We start from the raw sequence: 20,039 nt of genomic DNA, 5'->3' as shown, positions 1-20,039 counted from the left end.
GGAGATAATAGAATAAGCAGCAGGAGCCATAAATAGTCAAATACATAACATCATAAAATTTTTCTGGACCTAAAGAGACGTAAGTCTGTTTTAAAGGGACCACTCAATGCTGGACAATATGAATCAGGGGCGGAGGAAGAAAGAAATCCACATCATGAAACTGCAGAATTCAAAGGATACGGATAAAAATTCCAAAAGCTTATAAAGAGTAAAACAGGTGACTATGATCTAAAAACAAACAAGAAAAAGGTTCCAAACAGTATGATAAAAGATAATGAAACTATTTATGAGAGCTAATATTTTCATATATGCAGTCTTGAAAATTTACTTCTCAAACATCCTTTCTGAGAAACTTTAAGGTAGACTCTAGGAAAATAAATTGAAAACAACAAATCTAAGAAGTAGAAATTGTAGTCCAATGAATAAATTTAGAGGGAAGGCATAGTACATGAGCAAGAAGGCAGTAAAAGCATGATGACGTTTTTAAATTATTTGGTGAGCAAAAAGGGATGATGGTTAACCCTAAGAGCTGCTATCAAATAATATGGCTAAATATGTACATCAATTTTTTAAGGGAACCATTTGATAAACAGAAATCAATTAAGGTGGGTTGGCAGGACTTATAAGGACATATAGACAGTAAGTATAAAGCTGTCTCTAGCTGATAACCCTAAAACAAAAGGACACCCAAAATTTGAAAATAATAGAAAATATATATCAAGCAATGCTATTAAAAAGAAAGAAGGTATAGTAATGTCAACATTGGACAAAACAGAATAGAAGGCAAAAAGAATTAATGAGGGCAAAGTGAATGTTTCCTGATGATAAAATAAATACCAGGTTTTCTTGATTCTATGATGCACTTTTTCACATTTTAACATCTCTGAAATCAGGATACATCTTACAATCCATAATGTCTTAGATTTGATGAAACACAGAAATCCACCAGGAAGATAAGTCATGATTCCTAATGCATTAACAACATGGCTTCTGGATATATAAAGCAATAATAGAAATATAAGATTTCAACAAATCTGCAATCATATCTTTCTTAGAAATATATTTTCTTAGAAATTGGCAGATTAAGTAGACAAAAATTAGGTAAGGCTCTAAAGGATTTTACAAACACAATTAACAAGTTTGATCTAATAGATATTCACAAATAGCAGTATCTAGGAAACATAACACCCATAGAACTGTTACCAAAAAACTGACCATGCAATATATCGCAAAAAAGAATTGCAAATTCCAAAGAACTGAGAAATGCAGTCATCTGCTGACAGTAAGGGAAGAGTAGGTTTGAAGAGCATGAAGCTTTAAAATAACTGATATACAGGGAAGGGGGACAGAGTAGACCAGAAAAACCTAACAGGATTTCCCAGCAGTCTGAGGCCCAACTGAAGTTGCTGCTTACGAATTTCATACTGGTCTACCTGGTTCTGAGAGAATAACATACTCCATGATGAAATAATTTAAAACTATCCAAATACATGAAATGTCCATCAGCACAGCTGCTGAATAACCAGGAGACTGGTTAGGGGCATAATGCAAAGTGAACATAAACTCACAAAAATAGTCTGCTCAGGCTACATATTTTGAGTATTCAAACAATTTCAAAGCAAAGGAATAAGAGTTGCATGTGAATGATCCCACAGACCTTAGAGCTCTTCCTCTGAGGAACTAAGTCCCAAAGGTAGAAAAGAACTAATCTGATACCAGAGGAACGCAGTCTATTGGAGAGTTTTAGTAGGTATGTGTTCTGATAAGCAGCCTTTGCAGCGAATAGCTGGTTTACACAACTGACTTATATAAACAATTGAAGGAAGTTATAAAATAAAATGAACACAAAATACTCCTCCCATTCTTGTGTGCAAGAGAGATGTTTCAGTTTTAAGGAAGTCATCTGATATTTTCCTGACATCAAAAGCATTCATTAAAAAAGGTGTGCCAGATGCTAGTGACGCACTAGCACAGCAGTGAGCCCAGAAAAAAGACAGCCTTCTCTCCTTTCATCCTCATCACAACGCTGTCTCCTCAGTAAGACTCCAACAGCCCAGGGGAAAGGAAAACAAGACGTGTAAAGGTATCTAGACCAATAAAAAGGGACGACTGACTTTGTTCCAATGTGCTTAATGATTCACATTAACTCTAATTATAACCAATTTTCCAAGAGATAGTCAAGAGATAAATAGCATTAGCATTTTTTAAAATTCAGATTCAGAAATCCAAATTCTAGCAGTTTTTATTTCCCTAGATTGTGTAAAAAGTAATAGAATTCAAGTAAAACCTATTCCAGATCTTTAACAAAACTACCTGACAAGAAACTACAGCTATTCAAATTCGTGAAAGCGTGTAAACTGAAGAGGAATTCTAAAAATTAGGAGAAAATCACCATCACACTAGAATCCAGCTAAAAAGTCTCTTACATTCTTTTTATCATTTGGGGTCTACAATGCTCAGGTAGATACTGTATAAGAGGAAACTCAGAGTAATTCATTCTGGTGGTAAACAAAGGCTGTTTTTTAAAAAATGCATACACCTAAAATATTAAGCAATATAATAGTAGTTATGAGGCAACAGTAGCATTTAAAATTCTAATACTACAGAAAAAAGTTCTCAAAATGCACATCAAATTATACTATACTTTTTATTTCTGGTGATCTTTTAAGCATGCATCAATTGGGCAATATTCTCAACACCAACAACTCTATCAGCTAAAATGAAAAACACACTGGTCCAGCACTGGAACTATATGAAATCAAGTCTATAAGCAGCCAGATTGTCTGTGACATCTTTTAGACCCAAATGATATTCTGCCAACTATGACATTATTGTATAATTTAGCATCTTTTAAATATAGCTACCAATTAAAAGATACTTCGATATACTGTCACTCTGTCTTACTTCTGGTGGTTTAGCACTGCATAATGGATTCTTTCTTTATAACAAAATAATAGCATCAAACTCAAGCTTGCTCTCTGATAATCACTAAATCCATCTTTGTGTCCAGGGAGGTCATTTGCAGAACTTCTATTTAAATGCTAACCACCAAAAATTCTAATTGAAGCACTAAGTTATTACCTGGACCTCACAAGTTCTGGTCTTAAAATTTATGACTTTTGGCAAAAATGAAATGTTAAACATTAAACAAACTAATCATACTCTGATTATATTGCTATCTCTCCAAAGCTATGTGAATACAGAGCAGTCATTACAGCACAACTCAACAGTAACAGGGACAAATTTTTCCAACCTAAATAGGCTAAGATTATAAACTTGGATTTAAACAGAGAATCCTTCTACTTGCATTTAGTGTAAAACTTCAATCTCTTTTCCTCTCCTTTATCTTAAATATCCAAAAGAATCACAAATCTTGTCTTATCTTTTGTTGTAGGAACATCTACCTGACATTTAAAAAATATTACTGTATATGAGCCATTGAAGGGTAAGAGTTTGTCCTTCCACTGTCACCATCTAATTGAGGGTCTTAAACATCACACCTGGTTGGTACAAAATTCTCCAAATCAGTATCACAGATTCCCTATTTTCCTCTCTGAACTCACTCAACACACCTCCAACACACTAATCTTCTTAAAGTGCTACTTGGTTCTTCATGTACCTGAAAACCAGTAAGGTCTTTCAGCTACTAAATAAAACCCAACCTTTTGACTTGGTATTAAATAATCTGGTCTACACAGACCTTCCAGGATGTGTATTCTTGGATTCTAACTTTTCTGAACAGTGGTAAATTGAGCTGCTTGCTATTCTCCAAACGTACTTTGAGCTTTTACTTATACACTTGAAATATCACCCTTTTCCATCTTCAAGTAACCTGACCAACCTATAATCCCACTGATCCTTCTATGCTCAGCTCAAACACCAAGTTCTTCAAGAAACCTTCCTGTCTGCCAAACCTAACAGAAATCATTTCTTCCCATTCAGAATTACAGTAGCAGTTTAGCATTTAGCACAGCTTGCATTGTAATTCTTAAATTCAGAATCCAGAACCTCCATCTCAGTACTGTTTAGTATCTTTTAGCTTCAATAAATGGGCAGTAATTGGAGTGACTGTAGAATATATTGTCCACACTCAGACATCTTTGAGAGTAAAAGAGGCACTCTGGCAATTACGCTGGGACAAGAGACATATACTAGGACTGTCTCAGGCCCACCAGATGTACGGTCATCCTTGGAAAATGATATACTTGACCAAACTTGTCAATAAGTGCAACCACAGTAGACTAAAAAGACGGAATTTGAAATTAAGAAAACATAAATGATCTTTGTCTTGAAAACATTAAACTTGCTAAAGTGGTATAGTGAGTTGTGAAACTGAAAACCTAGGTATCAGTCCTGGCTTTGATCCTAACTAGCTATGTGACATGAGGCAAGTCACTTAACTGAGTCTCCATCTCAGCTAGACTAGATACTCAGATCTCTAAGGTCCACTCTAGCTAGACTCTCTATGATTTTACTTCTCTCTCCTGATGGCCTATAGTAGGGTCCCTGCCAAGTAACTATGAATCTCTATTTACACAGTATCTGTACTCAATAGAATTAGGTGCTGGTTTAACAAAACAAATTTGCTTTTAATATTTTAATAAACTATACCTAACCACCTTAGCATTTATATGCCATGACTCATCTTCCAGGAAAAAAATGCTGTAATAGCAGATATTATATTTGGAGATTAGAAAATAAGACATTTGGAGATAGTTACCAAATACTCTTAACAATCTATTTTTTCTCCCATAGCATTTTGTTCAAGAAATAAAAACTCAAAAAGTTTTAAACTACTCTGAACAAAAAGTAAAAATTACTATATATAGATCTGATTGCAATATTCAAAGTTTAATTTCTAATAAATTTTTTATTTGGCTTTTCAAAAATTTACAAGACATTGTTTGTCCTATCCCATCCATCTTCAGACTTTTCCCATCCCTCTCCTCAGATATAAGCAAAATTAACAGACTGTTGTGCAGATTCATAAAACTTTCTTACATGCAGAAGCATATATGCATCTACATCCTTCTCTCTCACCTTTTCCACAGATGCAATCAGGCTACACATACTTTTCTGCAACTTGCTTTATTTATAACTTGCATATTTTTCCATATCTACCCTGCGTACGTTACATAGATCTATGTACCTTATTTTTTTAAATAGCTACCTAGTATTCCATTTTATTCATGTATTTAGTCAGCCCTCTTATTGCTTGTACTGATCGCAGTGTTTCCAGATTTATGCTAGTCTAACATAAATATCTTTAAATACTTAGTAACTATACCTGCAAGATAAATTATTATAAATAAGGTTATTTGATGAAAGGGTATGTGAATTCTAAATTATTATTAAACTACATTTCAAGAAATTTTATAGTGCCATCAAGAACACAAAAACACAAGTCTCCTCATACTCTAGTCGGATGAGAATAGAGCAGTTAAAAAAAAGGTAAAGCTGTAAGTACTGACATGTCCACAAAATACTGTTGATTAAAGTCACAGAAAAATGATTTCACTTCTGCAAATTAAAAGTTTATACATGAATGTGTATATATGTTATATATGTGTAAACATAAAACACACACATACGCTTCTTGTAACACTCAGGTCTTAGCTTATATATTCCATCAGAAAGGCCCCCTCTGTCTATCCTATCCAAAGTAACTCCCAACATACCCTCAATAATTCTTTATCAGTTCATTCTTTTTACTTCCTTTAAGTAGATGTAAAAGTTATAATTATTTGGTTTCTCTGTTTACTTACTTAATGTCTGTCTGTTAACAGAACATAAGCACTATGAAGGCAGAGAATCATGTCTGCTTGTTGGCTATTTCACCTTCACTACTTAGCATAATGGATACAGAATTTTATACAGCATATGGAATTTTGCTCAACAAATATTTACTGAATGAATAAATACATAGACAAGGTTTGTTAACTATTGCTAACTATTCGTTAACTAAGAGCTATCTTTACAAAGTGAGAATAGGGGAAGTAATGGTTAAAAAGTACATTTTCTTTTATTTCAGTCAATTACACATTCTTATTTTTGACAATGCACATGTGTTGTGTTTATTTAAAACTACTTCAGCGCAAGTTTAGTTTTAACCAGACCATTTCAGATGCCTTGCAATCTGGTCACATAAGACTTTTTCTTGTTTTGCTAATTTAAATGATCTAACTCAATACTAAATGAATTGTTGTTGTCTATTTAAAAAAATCGTCAAACCTTGCTTCACGAAGCTAACGTTTTATCTTCATTTTAACTGAGTTTAATACTGACTACTAAATTCCCATTCAGTAGCATTGCCTTTGTACATTCCTTCCAATTACTATTACCTTAAAGTTACAGACAACTTAAAATTTACAAAATGCTTTACATAAATTATTCTATTTGCCCCTCAGAGGTGTGCTGTGCAGAGATCATTGTTCATACTTAAAGATAAGAAAACTGATGCTCAGAGAGATTAACCACCTCATCTATAGTAGAAGTGGGACATGAAGCCAATACTTCAGATTTTTAGCACAAGATTTATTTCATTATACACATGGTGGCAGGTGGCAGGTAACATAAAATTATTAACTGGCAATGCCTCAATCTTTCTGCAAACAATATATCTATTTATTTCAATACCTAGACAGAAAAAGAGTTCTGAAATGCATCTTATATTTAATGCATATATTTCTAAAACAACTGCATTTAATAGAGTATTTGAGTGATAAGAGACTGAAAAGATCATTTAATTCCTTCATTTTACAGAAAATAAAAAAATCACAGAATTTCAGTACCTGATCCAATCACTCAGCAAGTTAATGGCAGACAAGAACCAGACATTGACATTAGATGCATTTTCAATCTTAGAAAGTTCCTAGACATGGAATTCATGATTAGCAAGTCAAATTTCATCACAGTTGTCTTGAGTTAAAACTTTTCTTAAAGTTATAATTACTGCTACCAAAAAAGCAAAATAACTAATTATAATTTATCCTTTGATTAAAATTAACACCAACTATTATATATCCCAATGCTTCAGATTTAAAATATTCCACTAATGACTAATAATTTCCTTTTATCTAGCCAACTTTTAATCATGCCAGGTCATTAGTCACTTATTCCAGAACTTCTATTATTCAATATTTACTTCGGATACTATATGGAATTTTTTACAAATGTGTCTGTCAGAAACAAAAAAGTGAAGCTCAATATGTATCCTTATCTACCACAGCCATAATATCCTAGAAGTCATGTAATGAGCTGCTAAAGTATGAATTTCCTTTACTAAAAACAAGTTCACGTTACTCCCTTTTCACCAACTCATCTTCCCTTACTGCAACTAAATAACTGCCAATTTTCAGATGATATGAGAGAACACACAGAGAAAAATCATATTTCTGTGTTTTTACATTTCAGTCTTATGTGATAATCTTGGAATCTATTTTTAAATTCAAAGTGACAGGAAGAAAGACTAATAAAAAGTAAAAAGCAAGACAAAAACACATTTTACCTTAATTCTGACTACTCTTAAGAAACCTGCAATAATTTATATGCCAATACTCAAAAGAAAATCATTCAATAGACAATTATAAGACATAGTATTTTAGCATAAAATGACAGATAATATTAATTTGAACTGGTAGGAAATAAAAATAATACTATTATGTTCAGTTAAATGTTTTAAAAGCCAAAAGATCTTCTAAAATCAAAAGAATTTGCTATTCCTAAAGATGTGTAAAAGTAAAATATTAAAAATTGCATTTTAAATGTTTTGGTTAAGAAAGTAAATTTGACATCGGACTGATAAAAACAGTGAATAGAATGGTGGTTGCCAGGGGCTGAGCAGTGGGGGAAATGTGAAGATGTTGGTCAAAGGGTACAAACTTCCAGTTATAAGAGGAATAAGTTCAGGAGAGGTAATGTACAGCACGGTGACATAGTTAACTATACCCTATTGTATATTTGAAAGATGATTTGAGAGGTGAACTTTAATGTTCTGACCACAACAAACAACAACAAAATGGTAATTATGTGAAGTAAAGGATGTGTTGACTAACCTTATTGTGGTAAACGTTTCACAATATATACGTGTATCAAATCACCACATTGTACACATGAAACTTACACAATGTTAAATGTCAACTGTATCTCAATGAAGCTGGGGAAAAGAAGGAACGTTTGAAACATAATCATTCTCAAATTCTACTTCCCAATTTGATTAGAAATTCTATTTTCAAAAAAAAAGAAATTCTGTTTTCTAGTGGCATTGCACAAATATTTTAACTGTAACTACGAAATTTTATTTAACCTTCAAAGGTGATAATTAACTTAAAAACCATGCTGCCCAATTTTATCACAGGCCAATTGCGGGTGCTCCAAAATACCTTCTTGAAGCCAAGCACTAGCTCACAAGCTGATGGCCAGTATTTATAGGCACACACTTGCGGGGGGAATCAGAAAATCCCTCTACAAAAATAAGACTTTGTGTTAAGGATGCTCAAGTACTTTCAACATTATTTTTAAACAAGGTACATGAAGATAAGCACCATCACAACAGATTTCTTTCCACTTTCAATAATTTATTCCTGGTGTTTCCAGTGCTGTTTGTCTCTCGGAGGTCAGCCATAAAGGTGTGTTAGCTAACTCTCTGCAGTCCTCCTGCTAACAGTTCCTCCTTGGAGGTGGTCACCGCTGCACATCTCCCAGTTACTCACACACCAAGTCTAACTTTCTTATCTCATCTGTATGTTCTTTATCCTCCTGTGCCTCTTCTGCCTTTTTCCACCTACCCTCACTGTTTTTCATTTAAACAGTTTTAAGTGAAACTGACTTCCACTGGCGGGAAATAACTTAGAATCACAAACTAACGCGGCTGAAAGGGATGTATCATATAGTCCAATGTTTGGCAAATTTTCTGTAGAGGACCAGAGAGTAAATATTTTAGGCTTTCGGGTCATATGGTCTCTGTCTAAACTCCTCACCTCTGCCATTACAGTGTGAAAATGACTACAGACCAGACATAGACAATCTGTAAACAAATGTGTGTCGCTATGTTCCAATAAAACTTTATTTACAGAAACAAGAGGCTGGCTGGATTTGGCCTGCGGGCCACCATTTGTCAACCTTAATCTTGTCCACCCTCCTCTGAATGTCCCTACATCAACGTTTCCCAAACTGCACCCTTTAAGATATCAATAAGTGTACTTTAAAAAAAAAGCTCCATGGTGAAACAGACTTGGGAAACGGTACATATACACATTCTATTTTACTCTTGGAGAATCACAATGCTAATGAAGGCTAAGAGAAAAAGGCTCCAAGTGGGTGAGTTTCCATCCTTCTTCCTTTAGGCTGCTCAAGCCTCTAGTCCTTATCCTACCAAATCAAGGGATATCAGCAAAGTCTACCAGAATTTGCTCTATTTAATTCCTGCAACACAACCGAATTCTTTTGTGAAGGAAATTGTTTGTAACTCAACTTCTATCTATGGTGTTTTTAGCAGAAAGTCCTCAAAATTATGTGTTTGGTTTCCTTTCTAAATTTCAGCACTGACTAAAAGGTGGCTTTAGTACCAAATTTAAAAAAGAAAAACCTTCACTGATAATAAAAGTAATATATGGTTATTTTAGCCAAGACATGGAAACAACCCAAGTGCCCATTGACTGATGATTGGATAAAGAAGATGTGGTGGATATATATATATACAATGGAATACTACTCAGCCAGAAAAAAAAGACAAAATCATCCCATTTGCAACAACATGGATGGCCCTGGAGGGAATTATGCTAAGGGAAATAAGCCAGACTGAGAAAGACAAACACCAAATGATTTCACTCATATGTGGAATCTAAACAAGCACGTGGACAAAGAAAACAGTTCAGTGGTTACCACGGGAAGGGGTCTGGGGATGGGTTCAGGGGGTGAAGCGGAGCACTTACGTGGTGACAGACAAGAAATAATATACAACTGAAATTTCACAATGATGTAAACTATTATCAACTCAATTTAAAAAAAAGTAATACATGGTTATTTTAGAAAATTGAGAAAATATCACTACCCAAAGATAACTACTGTTAACATTTTGGTGTGAGAATATCTCAATGTGTGTGCATAATTTTTTAAGCTAAATTCAGATTATTTGGTTTATATGGATTTGTATTTTGCTTTTCTACTTGGCATTACATCCTGAGATTTTCCTGATATCATTAAAGGGTGTTCAAAGACATGGCTTTTAATGGCCAAATAACTTTTCCATCATAAAGTTATACTATAATTATTTTAACTACTTCCTCTATTTTGGGACATGTAAGTCATTTCCTATTCTTTCTCTCTTTATCTCTTTTAGTTTTTAAATTACCAATGCTGACATTAATAGTCTAGTCTTTGTCCAAATCTCTGATTTCTTCCTTAGGAAAAAACCCTAAAAGGACAATTAATGGGTTGAGTCAGTAATTTTTAAGATAAAATCATCCAAATGGTTTTAGTAAATGATGTAACAATTTACATTTTCACAAAGAGTGAAAGACACGAACCTAATCACACCCTAACCAGCCATTATAAAGTAACGCTCACTAAAAGATTTAAAATATTTATTATTAAGTAAAAATGACATCTTACTGATTTTATATTTTTGATTGTGAGGTAGAATATTTGTCATGTTTAGAAACTACCTTTGTTTTATTGTGAACTATACGTTTATGTTATATCCATTTGTGAACATTCTTGTCATATTTAGAATATTAAATTTCTGTAATCCATGTGATATTCTTCCCTAGCATGTCTCCTCTTTAATTTAGTTAAGGTATTTCTCATACTTTATGTATAGAAGATTTAAATTTTTATACCCTAAAATACCAAATTTTTCATCTGTATTCTCTTTTATATGTAAAAGCAAATGGCAAGACTCCACTATCATCTTTTAACCTTTTCATGGATTCAATCTAAATTTTAACTCTCTATATTTTTATAAGTACATATGTAATTTAATTCTTTACAAATCACCACCTAATTGTCCATGTAGCATGTAATGTATAATCCTTTCAATCCACACTGATTTGACTTTTTTCATACATTCAAAAACTATGAAGTGCTATTTCTGCTATACAAGCTTCTTTTCCCAGCTTCTTTTACGCTATCCTATGTTTTAAATGTTGTGCACAAGACTGCGATTAAAGAAAAGATTAAAAGAAAATCAGCAGGATAGAACAGGTTCTATTAGAAATAATTTAAATAATTGGAATTGGCAAGAAGGAAAAAACAGTAAGGGAACAAATGCTATCTTTAAGTAGATAAAATAAGACATTGAGGTGTAAGTCCACAGAAAATAGTGGTGGTTTAAGGCAGAAACAAGAATGAATTTCCTGACCATTAAGAAAAAACACACAGCAGAAAAATTTATCAAAAGATTATAGTGATGATATCTATGGATATCTTCAAGAGGATATTCAGAAACAAACTTTAGATGACTAAGACATTCCTGTGAAGGCAGGGAATTAAGACTAGACAATGTCTGATCCCTTATAACTCCATTTACTGAAGAGAAAGTTAAGGAGTTTTAATTTTCAATAGTGTGAAAGACTACCAAAAGACGATTGGGAACACAGTATTCTCTACATACAAGAAAATAAACAATACTTAGCTGTCTTAATTTATAGCAAGAGAAGTTTGGTTAAAAATCTTGAAATCTATCAAAACCAAAACTTTTTTCTTCCTCAACCTCTTTCCTGACCTTATGACACAAACTGCCCCCTTCTGATTCTAGACATTTTTATCTGGTTTTCTATTATAATCCAAATTCAACATATCTTAAACTAATGTTTTACCTCCCTAAACAAACCAGCTCTATTACCTTCCTTTTCAAATTTATTGCCATAAAGTTGTTCCTAATATTCCCTCGTATACTCTTAAAGTTTATAGGCTTTGTACTGATGTCCTCCCTTTCATTCCTGATATTGGTAATTTGTGCTTTTCTCTATGATTCCTTTTTTTTAAAAAATTTTTTTTAAAGATTTTATTTTTTTCCTTTTTCTCCCCAAAGCTCTCCGATACATAGTTGTATATTCTTAGTTGTGGGTCCTTCTAGTTATGGCATGTGGGATGCCGCCTCAGCATGGCTTGACGAGAGGTGCCACATCCATGCCCAGGATTCGAACTGACGAAACACTGGGCCACCGCAGCGAAGCACATGAACTTAACCACTCGGCCACAGGGCCGGCCCCTTCTCTGTTATTCTTGATCAGTTTGGTTAAATGTATTCCAATTTAACTGATCTTTTCAAAGAACCAGCTCTTGGTTTCACTTATTTTGAATTTTCTGTTTCATTTATTTCTGCTCTTTATCATTTCCTTCTTCTGAACTGCCTTAGATTTAATGTACTCTTTTTTATTTAGTTTTTAAAAGCTTCCCTCAAAACACTACTTTAACCTGCATTCTACAAATTTTGATGAGTAGTATTTTCATTTTCATTCAGTTCAAAATATATTCTAATTTCCTGTTTGACTTGTTGACACATGGATTATTTAGAAGGATGTTTAATTCTCAAATATTTGAAGATTTTCCAGGTATCCATTACTGATTTCTAGTTTAATGCCACTGAGGTCAAAGAATCTACTTTGGATGATTTAAATCCTGTCAAAGTATTGAGATGTGTTCTAAGGCTCTGAACCATTTAATGTAATTATTAATATGGATAGACTGAATTTCAGCATCTTTCTAGATGTTTCTTTATTTATCCCATTTATTCATTGTTCCTTTTTTTCTTTTCCTTCTTTTAGATTGAGTAATTTTTAAGATTCCACTGTATTTCCACTATTCACTTATTAGCTATCTCTCTTTTTCTATTTTTCAGTGGTTTCCCCAAGGTTTATAATATGTATCTTTAACTTATCATGGTCTTTTATGGTCTACTTCAAATAATATTATAAAACTTGGTATGTAATATAAGAATCGTATTACAAGTTTATTTTCAATTCTACTGTACTTCATTCACTCTGTTTTTGTCATACATTTTAATTTTATATGTTATAAACTATTTTTTCCTTAGACCAGAGAGCAGCAAACTAGGACCTGCCACTTGTTTTTGTAAACAAAGTTTTCCTGGAAGAGTCAAGGCTGTTTGATTCGTACGGCTGACTTCATGCCACAAGCGCAGAGTTGAGTAGATGTGACAGACTTTTTGGCCTACAAAACCTAAAATATTTACTATCTGGTCCTTTACAGAAAAAGTTTGTGGGCACCTGTTTGGGCATTATCTCTTAAAGTGGTTAACATAAGAAAGAAAGAATTTTATATTTACTCTTGTTTTTAAACCACTCTCGCCTGCCTTGTTTCTTTGTGAAGATCCTCCAAGTTTCTGTCAGGTATCATACTACCACCTGAAGAACTTTCTTTAACATTTCTTGTAGCACAGGTCTCCTGACTGAATTTTCTCAGCTTCTATTCTGAAAAGATCTTTATTTCACTTTCATTTTTGAAAGATAATTTTTGCTGGGTATATAATTTGAGTCGACTTCTTTTTCCTTTTAGGACTTTAAAAGTGTTGTTTATTGTCTTCTGACTTGCACCATTTCTAGGAAAAAGCCTGTGGTAATTTTTATCTTTGCTCCTCTGCATGTGTCTTTTCAGAAATTTCTGGCCGCCTTCAGGAGTTTCCCATTAAGTTTCATTTTCAGTAGTTTGACTATGATGTGTATAGGTGTCTTTTCTTTTATTACTACTACTACTGCCATTATTATTAGTTTTCATCCTATTCGGGGCTATCTGGCCTTCTTCTTAAACCTGTGGTATAATCCCATTTATTTTTTTATTTTAATTTTTTGGTCATTATCTATTCAAATATTTGTTTTGTTCTGTTCTTGTTCTCGTTTTCTTGTGAGACTCCAATTTACTTATGTTGTACCATCTGATATTGTCCCAACTTAGATGCTCTGTTTGTCCCCTCCCTTTTATTTCAGTTTAAGTAATTTATGTTGAACTATCTTCAAGTTGATTGACTATTTCCTCAGCTACGTTGAATCTACTGATCAGTCTGAAAAAATGCTTCATCTCTGATACAATGTTTTTTATCTTTTATAGTTTCCTTCCTCTGGTTGTGGAATTCTTTACCTTCTGGACAAATGCAAGTAGCTCCAAACTCTTTATGGTTTCCATCTTTCTGCCAAAATTTCTCATCTGTTCATTCAAGTTATCTAATGTTTTCCACTAAATATATTAACACACGACTAATAATTAAAGTTCCTGTTTGATAGTTCTAATATCTGTGTCTCCTGAATTTGGTTCTGTCAATTGCTTTATCTCCTAACAACAGGCTGGTTTTCCCTTGCTTTTTCTGTTTTTTTCCAAACATTTTTGATTGAATGATGAGCATCATGTATAGAGCAGCAGAGACTAAGATGATTATTATTTACACTTGGAAACTGGCATGTCTCTTCTTCTGTCAAACCATTAGTGTGGAGGAGTTTAGTCTATTTAGACAGCAATTGAGCTTGCTGTGGATCTGTTGTTATAATTACTTTCAGTACACCACAGGTTTCAAAGTCTTCTACTGGTAGAATACCATTGTCTTGTGTTTGAGGTCAGAGATGAGGAGCTGGAGAGTTTTTCTCAATTTTCCTGTTTCCGTCAACCACTCCTGCATGCCTCTACCACAAAGGCACCTGTCTCCAGCTTCCAGACCTCCCAGTGGCAGAAAGCTTTTCTGTTTGTTACTTGGTGACAGGCTCACGGTTGGGGCAGGTGGGATTTTCAGTTGTCCTGGTCCAGCCTCAGTATTAGGTGGGCCCTGTGGCTCTCCTTTCTCTGGTGGCCAAAATGTGCTTTGTATTTGTGTTAGTCTTGAGTGGCAGTTTCCTACTCTTCCCCCAGAAGTAAAAGACCTCTCCTAGGTATTGCTGCAGAATCTTGGGGCCCAAAATGGCTTTCTCCACCTCTTTCAGAGTTATAGTGTTTTTCTCTTCTTACCCTTCCCCCAGCAGCAATGGGTCTTTGCCTGTGTCCTGGGGACCAGAGGGTTCCTCTTCTGAGAAGCAGAGGTGTTTTGCTTCTAATCTCTCTTCAGAAATTTATAAAATAAGGTTTTCTTCCCTTCCCACATTGGTCTGAGGCTTAAGGGAGTCGGAGTCAATGTCTGGGCTTTGTGCCTATCTCGCTGCAGCCACAGATCACCTTCACCTCTACACCACCAAGATGATTTTCTTGAGTCTCTGCCTTGCCCTCAATCTTAAAAGTGAGTGCCCTGTGGAGCCCTAGGGAAATGTGTTTGCAAGCAAGTATGAACTCTGCTTTTATCTGGGGCCCCCACGATATTCCAACCTAGTCCATACTTAGTCTTTAACAATCAGCTAAAATTTTAGCCAATTTCTTTGTAACCACTTTTATGGAAGCCATCTCTTTCTCTCATGCTCTGCCAAAGGTGAAACAATTCATGACCATTCACCGGGGGAGGGGATTGTCTAATTCTTTGGAATTTAGGTTAGTTGAGTGCTTTGCAAACTCAGCTGTCTGATGGGCTAAGAGAAACTGTGATTTTGTAAACCATTCAGCTTTTTATTAGGGGTGAGGATGGGCTGTTCTGTGCACAAACTTTACATCCTGAGGAGATAAGAGAAATCCTCTTCCATTTCAATTCACCTTTCTTTTCTATTTTTGGAAAGGCGTCACCATTCTTCCAGGCACCCAGATAAAACCTTGGAAGTATCTCTGACTTCTCTACAACAATGTTTAATATCCAATCAAGGGATAAAGTCTGGATTAGATAAATTACTGATATTTCCTTATTAGGATCCTTTCTTTCTATTTCTCTAGTGTAAGTACTTACCATCTCACAATGGTCTCTTATTAGTATTATTCCTTCAACCAGTCTCCTCCACTCTGCCGCCTTCTAATTAAACCTGCCTTTATCATCAGATTGCCTTTCTGCAGTACTGCTCTGTTTATAATCAAAGCCACGACCAATCTGATCCTGTTTTGCCTTAACAGGCCACCTTCAGGAGGAACACGTACTCAGACTGTACTACTTCCATACTGACCCAGGTCCTCTTTTTAATATCTGGAAATCTTATCACTCAAGGTCTATTACAAAGGGGACCCTTTCCATGAAAAAATTTCCCTGATCTCACAGACAGAATTCCTTTCTTCTGAATTGTACGCTGTTTTATTTGTACTATAAAAATAACACTTATTAGGGGCTGGTATTAAAGCTGTACACATCTCTTACAATACCGTAAACTCCAGAAAGGCTGAGATCAAAACTTATAAATTGTTATATTCTATCTTTTTGTTTTCCCACATAAATATTCATCCTGCAAATTAAAATAGCAAAATTAATAACATGATACTTACTTTCCTTCCTTAAATGCATCCCTGACAAGGTCACTAAAAAATTTTGCCAGCCCACAAAATGTTGTCTGTTTTTGAAACGTTGTCTCAAAAGGGGAAACACACACATAGTACAACTATAATTATTACGCCATCCAAGCATTTTCAGAAAAAAGCCCTATTAGGATTAGTTTAGGGACCTCCTACCATAGCCAACCACTTAGACTGTGGGAGTTAAATCTATAACGGTAATCCTAAACACAAATATACTGAAATCCCTTTATTTAGTTCTATGTAACTAACCCCAAGAGAGCCGTGAAGTTTACTAAGGAAAATCACTGCCACTAATAAAAAGAAATAAGCCTATCTACCTCACTAACTCTGTTAGTCTCTCACTGGGTAACCATACTCAGGCATTCTGCCAAGACGGAAAAGTGACATGCTTTTACTAAATTTTCAATGAACAGGGAAAGGTATAATCACAGACAAACATAGGAAGAAAAAGAGCAATTCTAATATTATATGCTTTTTTATAATAGTACTATCAAATACATTTTCAAGAAATAGCATATAAAAATCCTACATGTTATTTTAGTGAAAAGCCAGAGTTAGGTGCCATCTTTGCAGTTAGCTTCCCTGGCTAGGCTATACGGCTGGGACCAAACTGGAACCTGAACTTACTTGAACACCAGATCAGATGTCTGGCATCTTTTTCACACATTTTTGAGAAATTCACAAAATGAAAAATGCTTTTCTTGCTAAAACAAATAATACATCTGACAGTTATCCTTATCAATTTAACACAGAACTGTTATCCAGCAATTCAACTTCCAGTAATTTAGTATGAGAAAATCATATAAAGAAGTTCAGCATAGTGTTGTTCATGATAGTAAAAAACAAGAAATAAATTTAAATGTTAGCCAACAGTGACTCATTTATATAAAACTAAGCGTATATATTTGATGCAGATCTATATTTACTGACATGGAAAGATGTCCACAGCATGCTGTTGCAAGAAAATAGGTTATAAAGCCACAGATACGTCTGTATGTGCTTATATGTAGTATTCCTAGGTGGCAGGATTTGGAGCATGTGCCAGTTATCAATTTATTGCCTCTCAGCTCCAAATTCATACTTTATTGCCTGCTCTGCAAAAATGAACCTGGGCCCTTTATATATTTTTCCTTTGCCAGCTGACACATGTGTTAAACTCTATCAGTCAGGGTGCTGGAGAACAGCGTCCCCAGCACCAACCCCTCAGATGGTCTTGCAGCAGAATGCCTTCAGTGCGACACTTCCTTGTGAACAGCTTTCCCCAGCACATCAGACCGTGGCTGTGAGCAAGTTTTGACAGCACAGCAGCACAGCAACTTCTCTGCCATCCAGGAAACCATGGTGACACCCTCTCCAACATGGTCTGGATGTCAGCCCTGAGGGGAGCCTCTTCCTGAACATTCTCTCTCAGACTTAGAGATTGTGGCTGCTCCTTATATCTGTCATTCTTATATTCATTAGTGTTCTCTTTACTTCTTGCTAGCCAACCCCTTGTTACTCCAATCCCGCTACAGACAATAATTCCTTACATTAAAAAATATTTAATTCTTTAGTTTTTGCTCAAATTCCTGTGGAGCTTTCCTAGAATTCACCCTGACTGATCCAGGGTGGAGTTTTTGCCCCCACTTTTACTTTTCAATGTTGTCTAAATTTATAATAAACATTTTTTTGTGATAATCAGAAAAGGCAAGGTAATTTTGTTTTAGAAAGATTGGAAAATTCAACGCAAAATAAACATTAAGTAAAGTTTTCCTATTTTAATAGAGCAGAAATATATTTGTGAGATTAAAATGACTGAAATCAGAAGAACATTCATTTGTGTAAGATTATAACTGCCCAGTTTTTCTTTTTAATGCCAATTTCTTTGCAACATTATCAAAAATTGTGTTTCTAGGTCATTCTAAGCAGTAGAAATGATTCAGACTATTTTCTTCTCTTCGTTAGGCCATACATCGGCCTTTACAAACGGGTTACTCATCATGAGGAATCCTGGAGTGAGAGGTACTGTGACAGGTACAAGTTCCTCAAACACATGCTTAGCCTCTGTTATCTTACTGTCTCAGCTCCTCTTACCATGTTCAAGGATTATCAGTTGTGCTCCAGCCTGTGCATTTCCAACATCATTCTCAGCAATGCATTGATAGAACCCTTCATCTGACTTCACCAGACCCAAAACTTGAAGATTATGTTCCTTCTGAGGAATAAAAATATAAATAAAATTTTATGATTCAACTGATAAGCATTAGTTCAAAATCTCAAGGATGTGCTTTTTCTGGGGAGGGAAAACAAGTAAAATTGTATGACTCAGTTACTGAATATTATCTACCTCCGTGACAGTTAAGGTAAGTCAATTTTACTGACAATGTACTGACTTCACTAACTAGAACAGGAAAGACGGTCATTAACAGTAAAGAACTTTACGGAAAGTCACACTCACAGTGTCTGCAGACTTACACACTGCTTGGAAAAATATCTGGCATGCAATACCATGTAACTATAGTGAAAGTCTGAATTTGTGAATTCAAGGCATTTTTTTAAGATTATCTCTAATATCAACAGTTCTAACAGATTAGACTACAGTAAGATAAATGAGGCTGCATATATATGAGCATTTCTTAAACTATAAAATAGCATATGAATGTCAACTATTGTTATTTATACAATACAATATGGTTTTAAAACTTTTAAAAATAGTATGGGGGCCGGCCCGGTGGCACAGTGGTTAAGTCTGCATGCTCCGCTTCAGCAGCCCAGGGTTCACAGGTTCAGATCCCAAGTGCAGACCTAGACACACACCGCTCATCAAGCCATGCTGTGGTGGTGTCCCACATACAAAATAGAGGAAGCTTGGCACAGATGTTAGCTCAGGGCCAATTCTCCTCGCCAAAAAAAAAAAAAAAAAGTATGAAAACAATGATAAAAGTAAAAATGCTAATTTAACCATCACATGTTGCCTTTTAGTTAAGGTTAAATACTTGTGAACTACTTTTTGTAACATATGAGATTAAGCACTTCAAAAATAGAAAATATATTCTTACTAAGAATGAATTACTCATAAGAGAAATTTGTAATGAGACATTAAGTCTTTAACAACCATAATTACTTCTGATTACTTTTATGTCATGTATGCATCTTGAGATACGTCGTTAATCCTTATCACTAATATCTAGATAATTCTATTACTAGGATGTTAGATAATAATAATAGCAGATAACATTTACTAAGCATTTACTATATATAAAGTAAGAAGCAATAATGGCTAAGTATTCTTAAATACATTTAACACTAATTATTTACTTTTGCATTTACTTTTTAAAAGAATCTTTATATCTATTGTCACAACCATTGTCCACCATTGGGACATGCTTGTTTTCAAGGGTCTGGGCATCAGCATACGCAGGACAGATTTCTGCTCCTTGAATAGAGAGCTATGAATGAAGACAACTGGTGTACGCATGTGTGTGCACACACACAGGCACAGGAAAATGATTACCCAGAAAATGGTGGTAGCTGTGTTTAAGAGTGCTAGCATATTTGAATAGGAGTACCAGATTGCTGGTCAGGAGATCTGGACTTTAGGCTTAGTTCAACCACTGATTTGCTATGTGATCTTACATAAGCTACCAAAATATTTCTGGGCTCAGTTTTCTCATCAGTCCATGAAAAGATTACGTTCT

At 34.6% G+C, this 20,039-nt stretch overlaps 1 protein-coding gene across 5 annotated transcripts in view; it reads right to left on the bottom strand.

Moving 5' to 3' along the window:
• LOC124235408 (neogenin) overlaps positions 1-20,039 on the bottom strand; it is a 247,023-nt gene that overhangs the window by 94,762 nt on the left and 132,222 nt on the right. For all 5 annotated transcript variants that reach the window (XM_046653310.1, XM_046653311.1, XM_046653307.1 and 2 more), the window contains exon 7: positions 18,436-18,556. In XM_046653310.1, the coding sequence (XP_046509266.1) occupies positions 18,436-18,556 (121 nt within the window). The remainder of the gene's footprint in view (positions 1-18,435; positions 18,557-20,039) is intronic.

Source organism: Equus quagga, chromosome 2 (assembly GCF_021613505.1).
Source record: "Equus quagga isolate Etosha38 chromosome 2, UCLA_HA_Equagga_1.0, whole genome shotgun sequence".
In the NCBI taxonomy this organism is placed as follows: Eukaryota; Metazoa; Chordata; class Mammalia; order Perissodactyla; family Equidae; genus Equus; species Equus quagga.
Note: the sequence above shows the minus strand (reverse complement) of the source record. Positions and strands in the feature narration are given on the sequence as shown.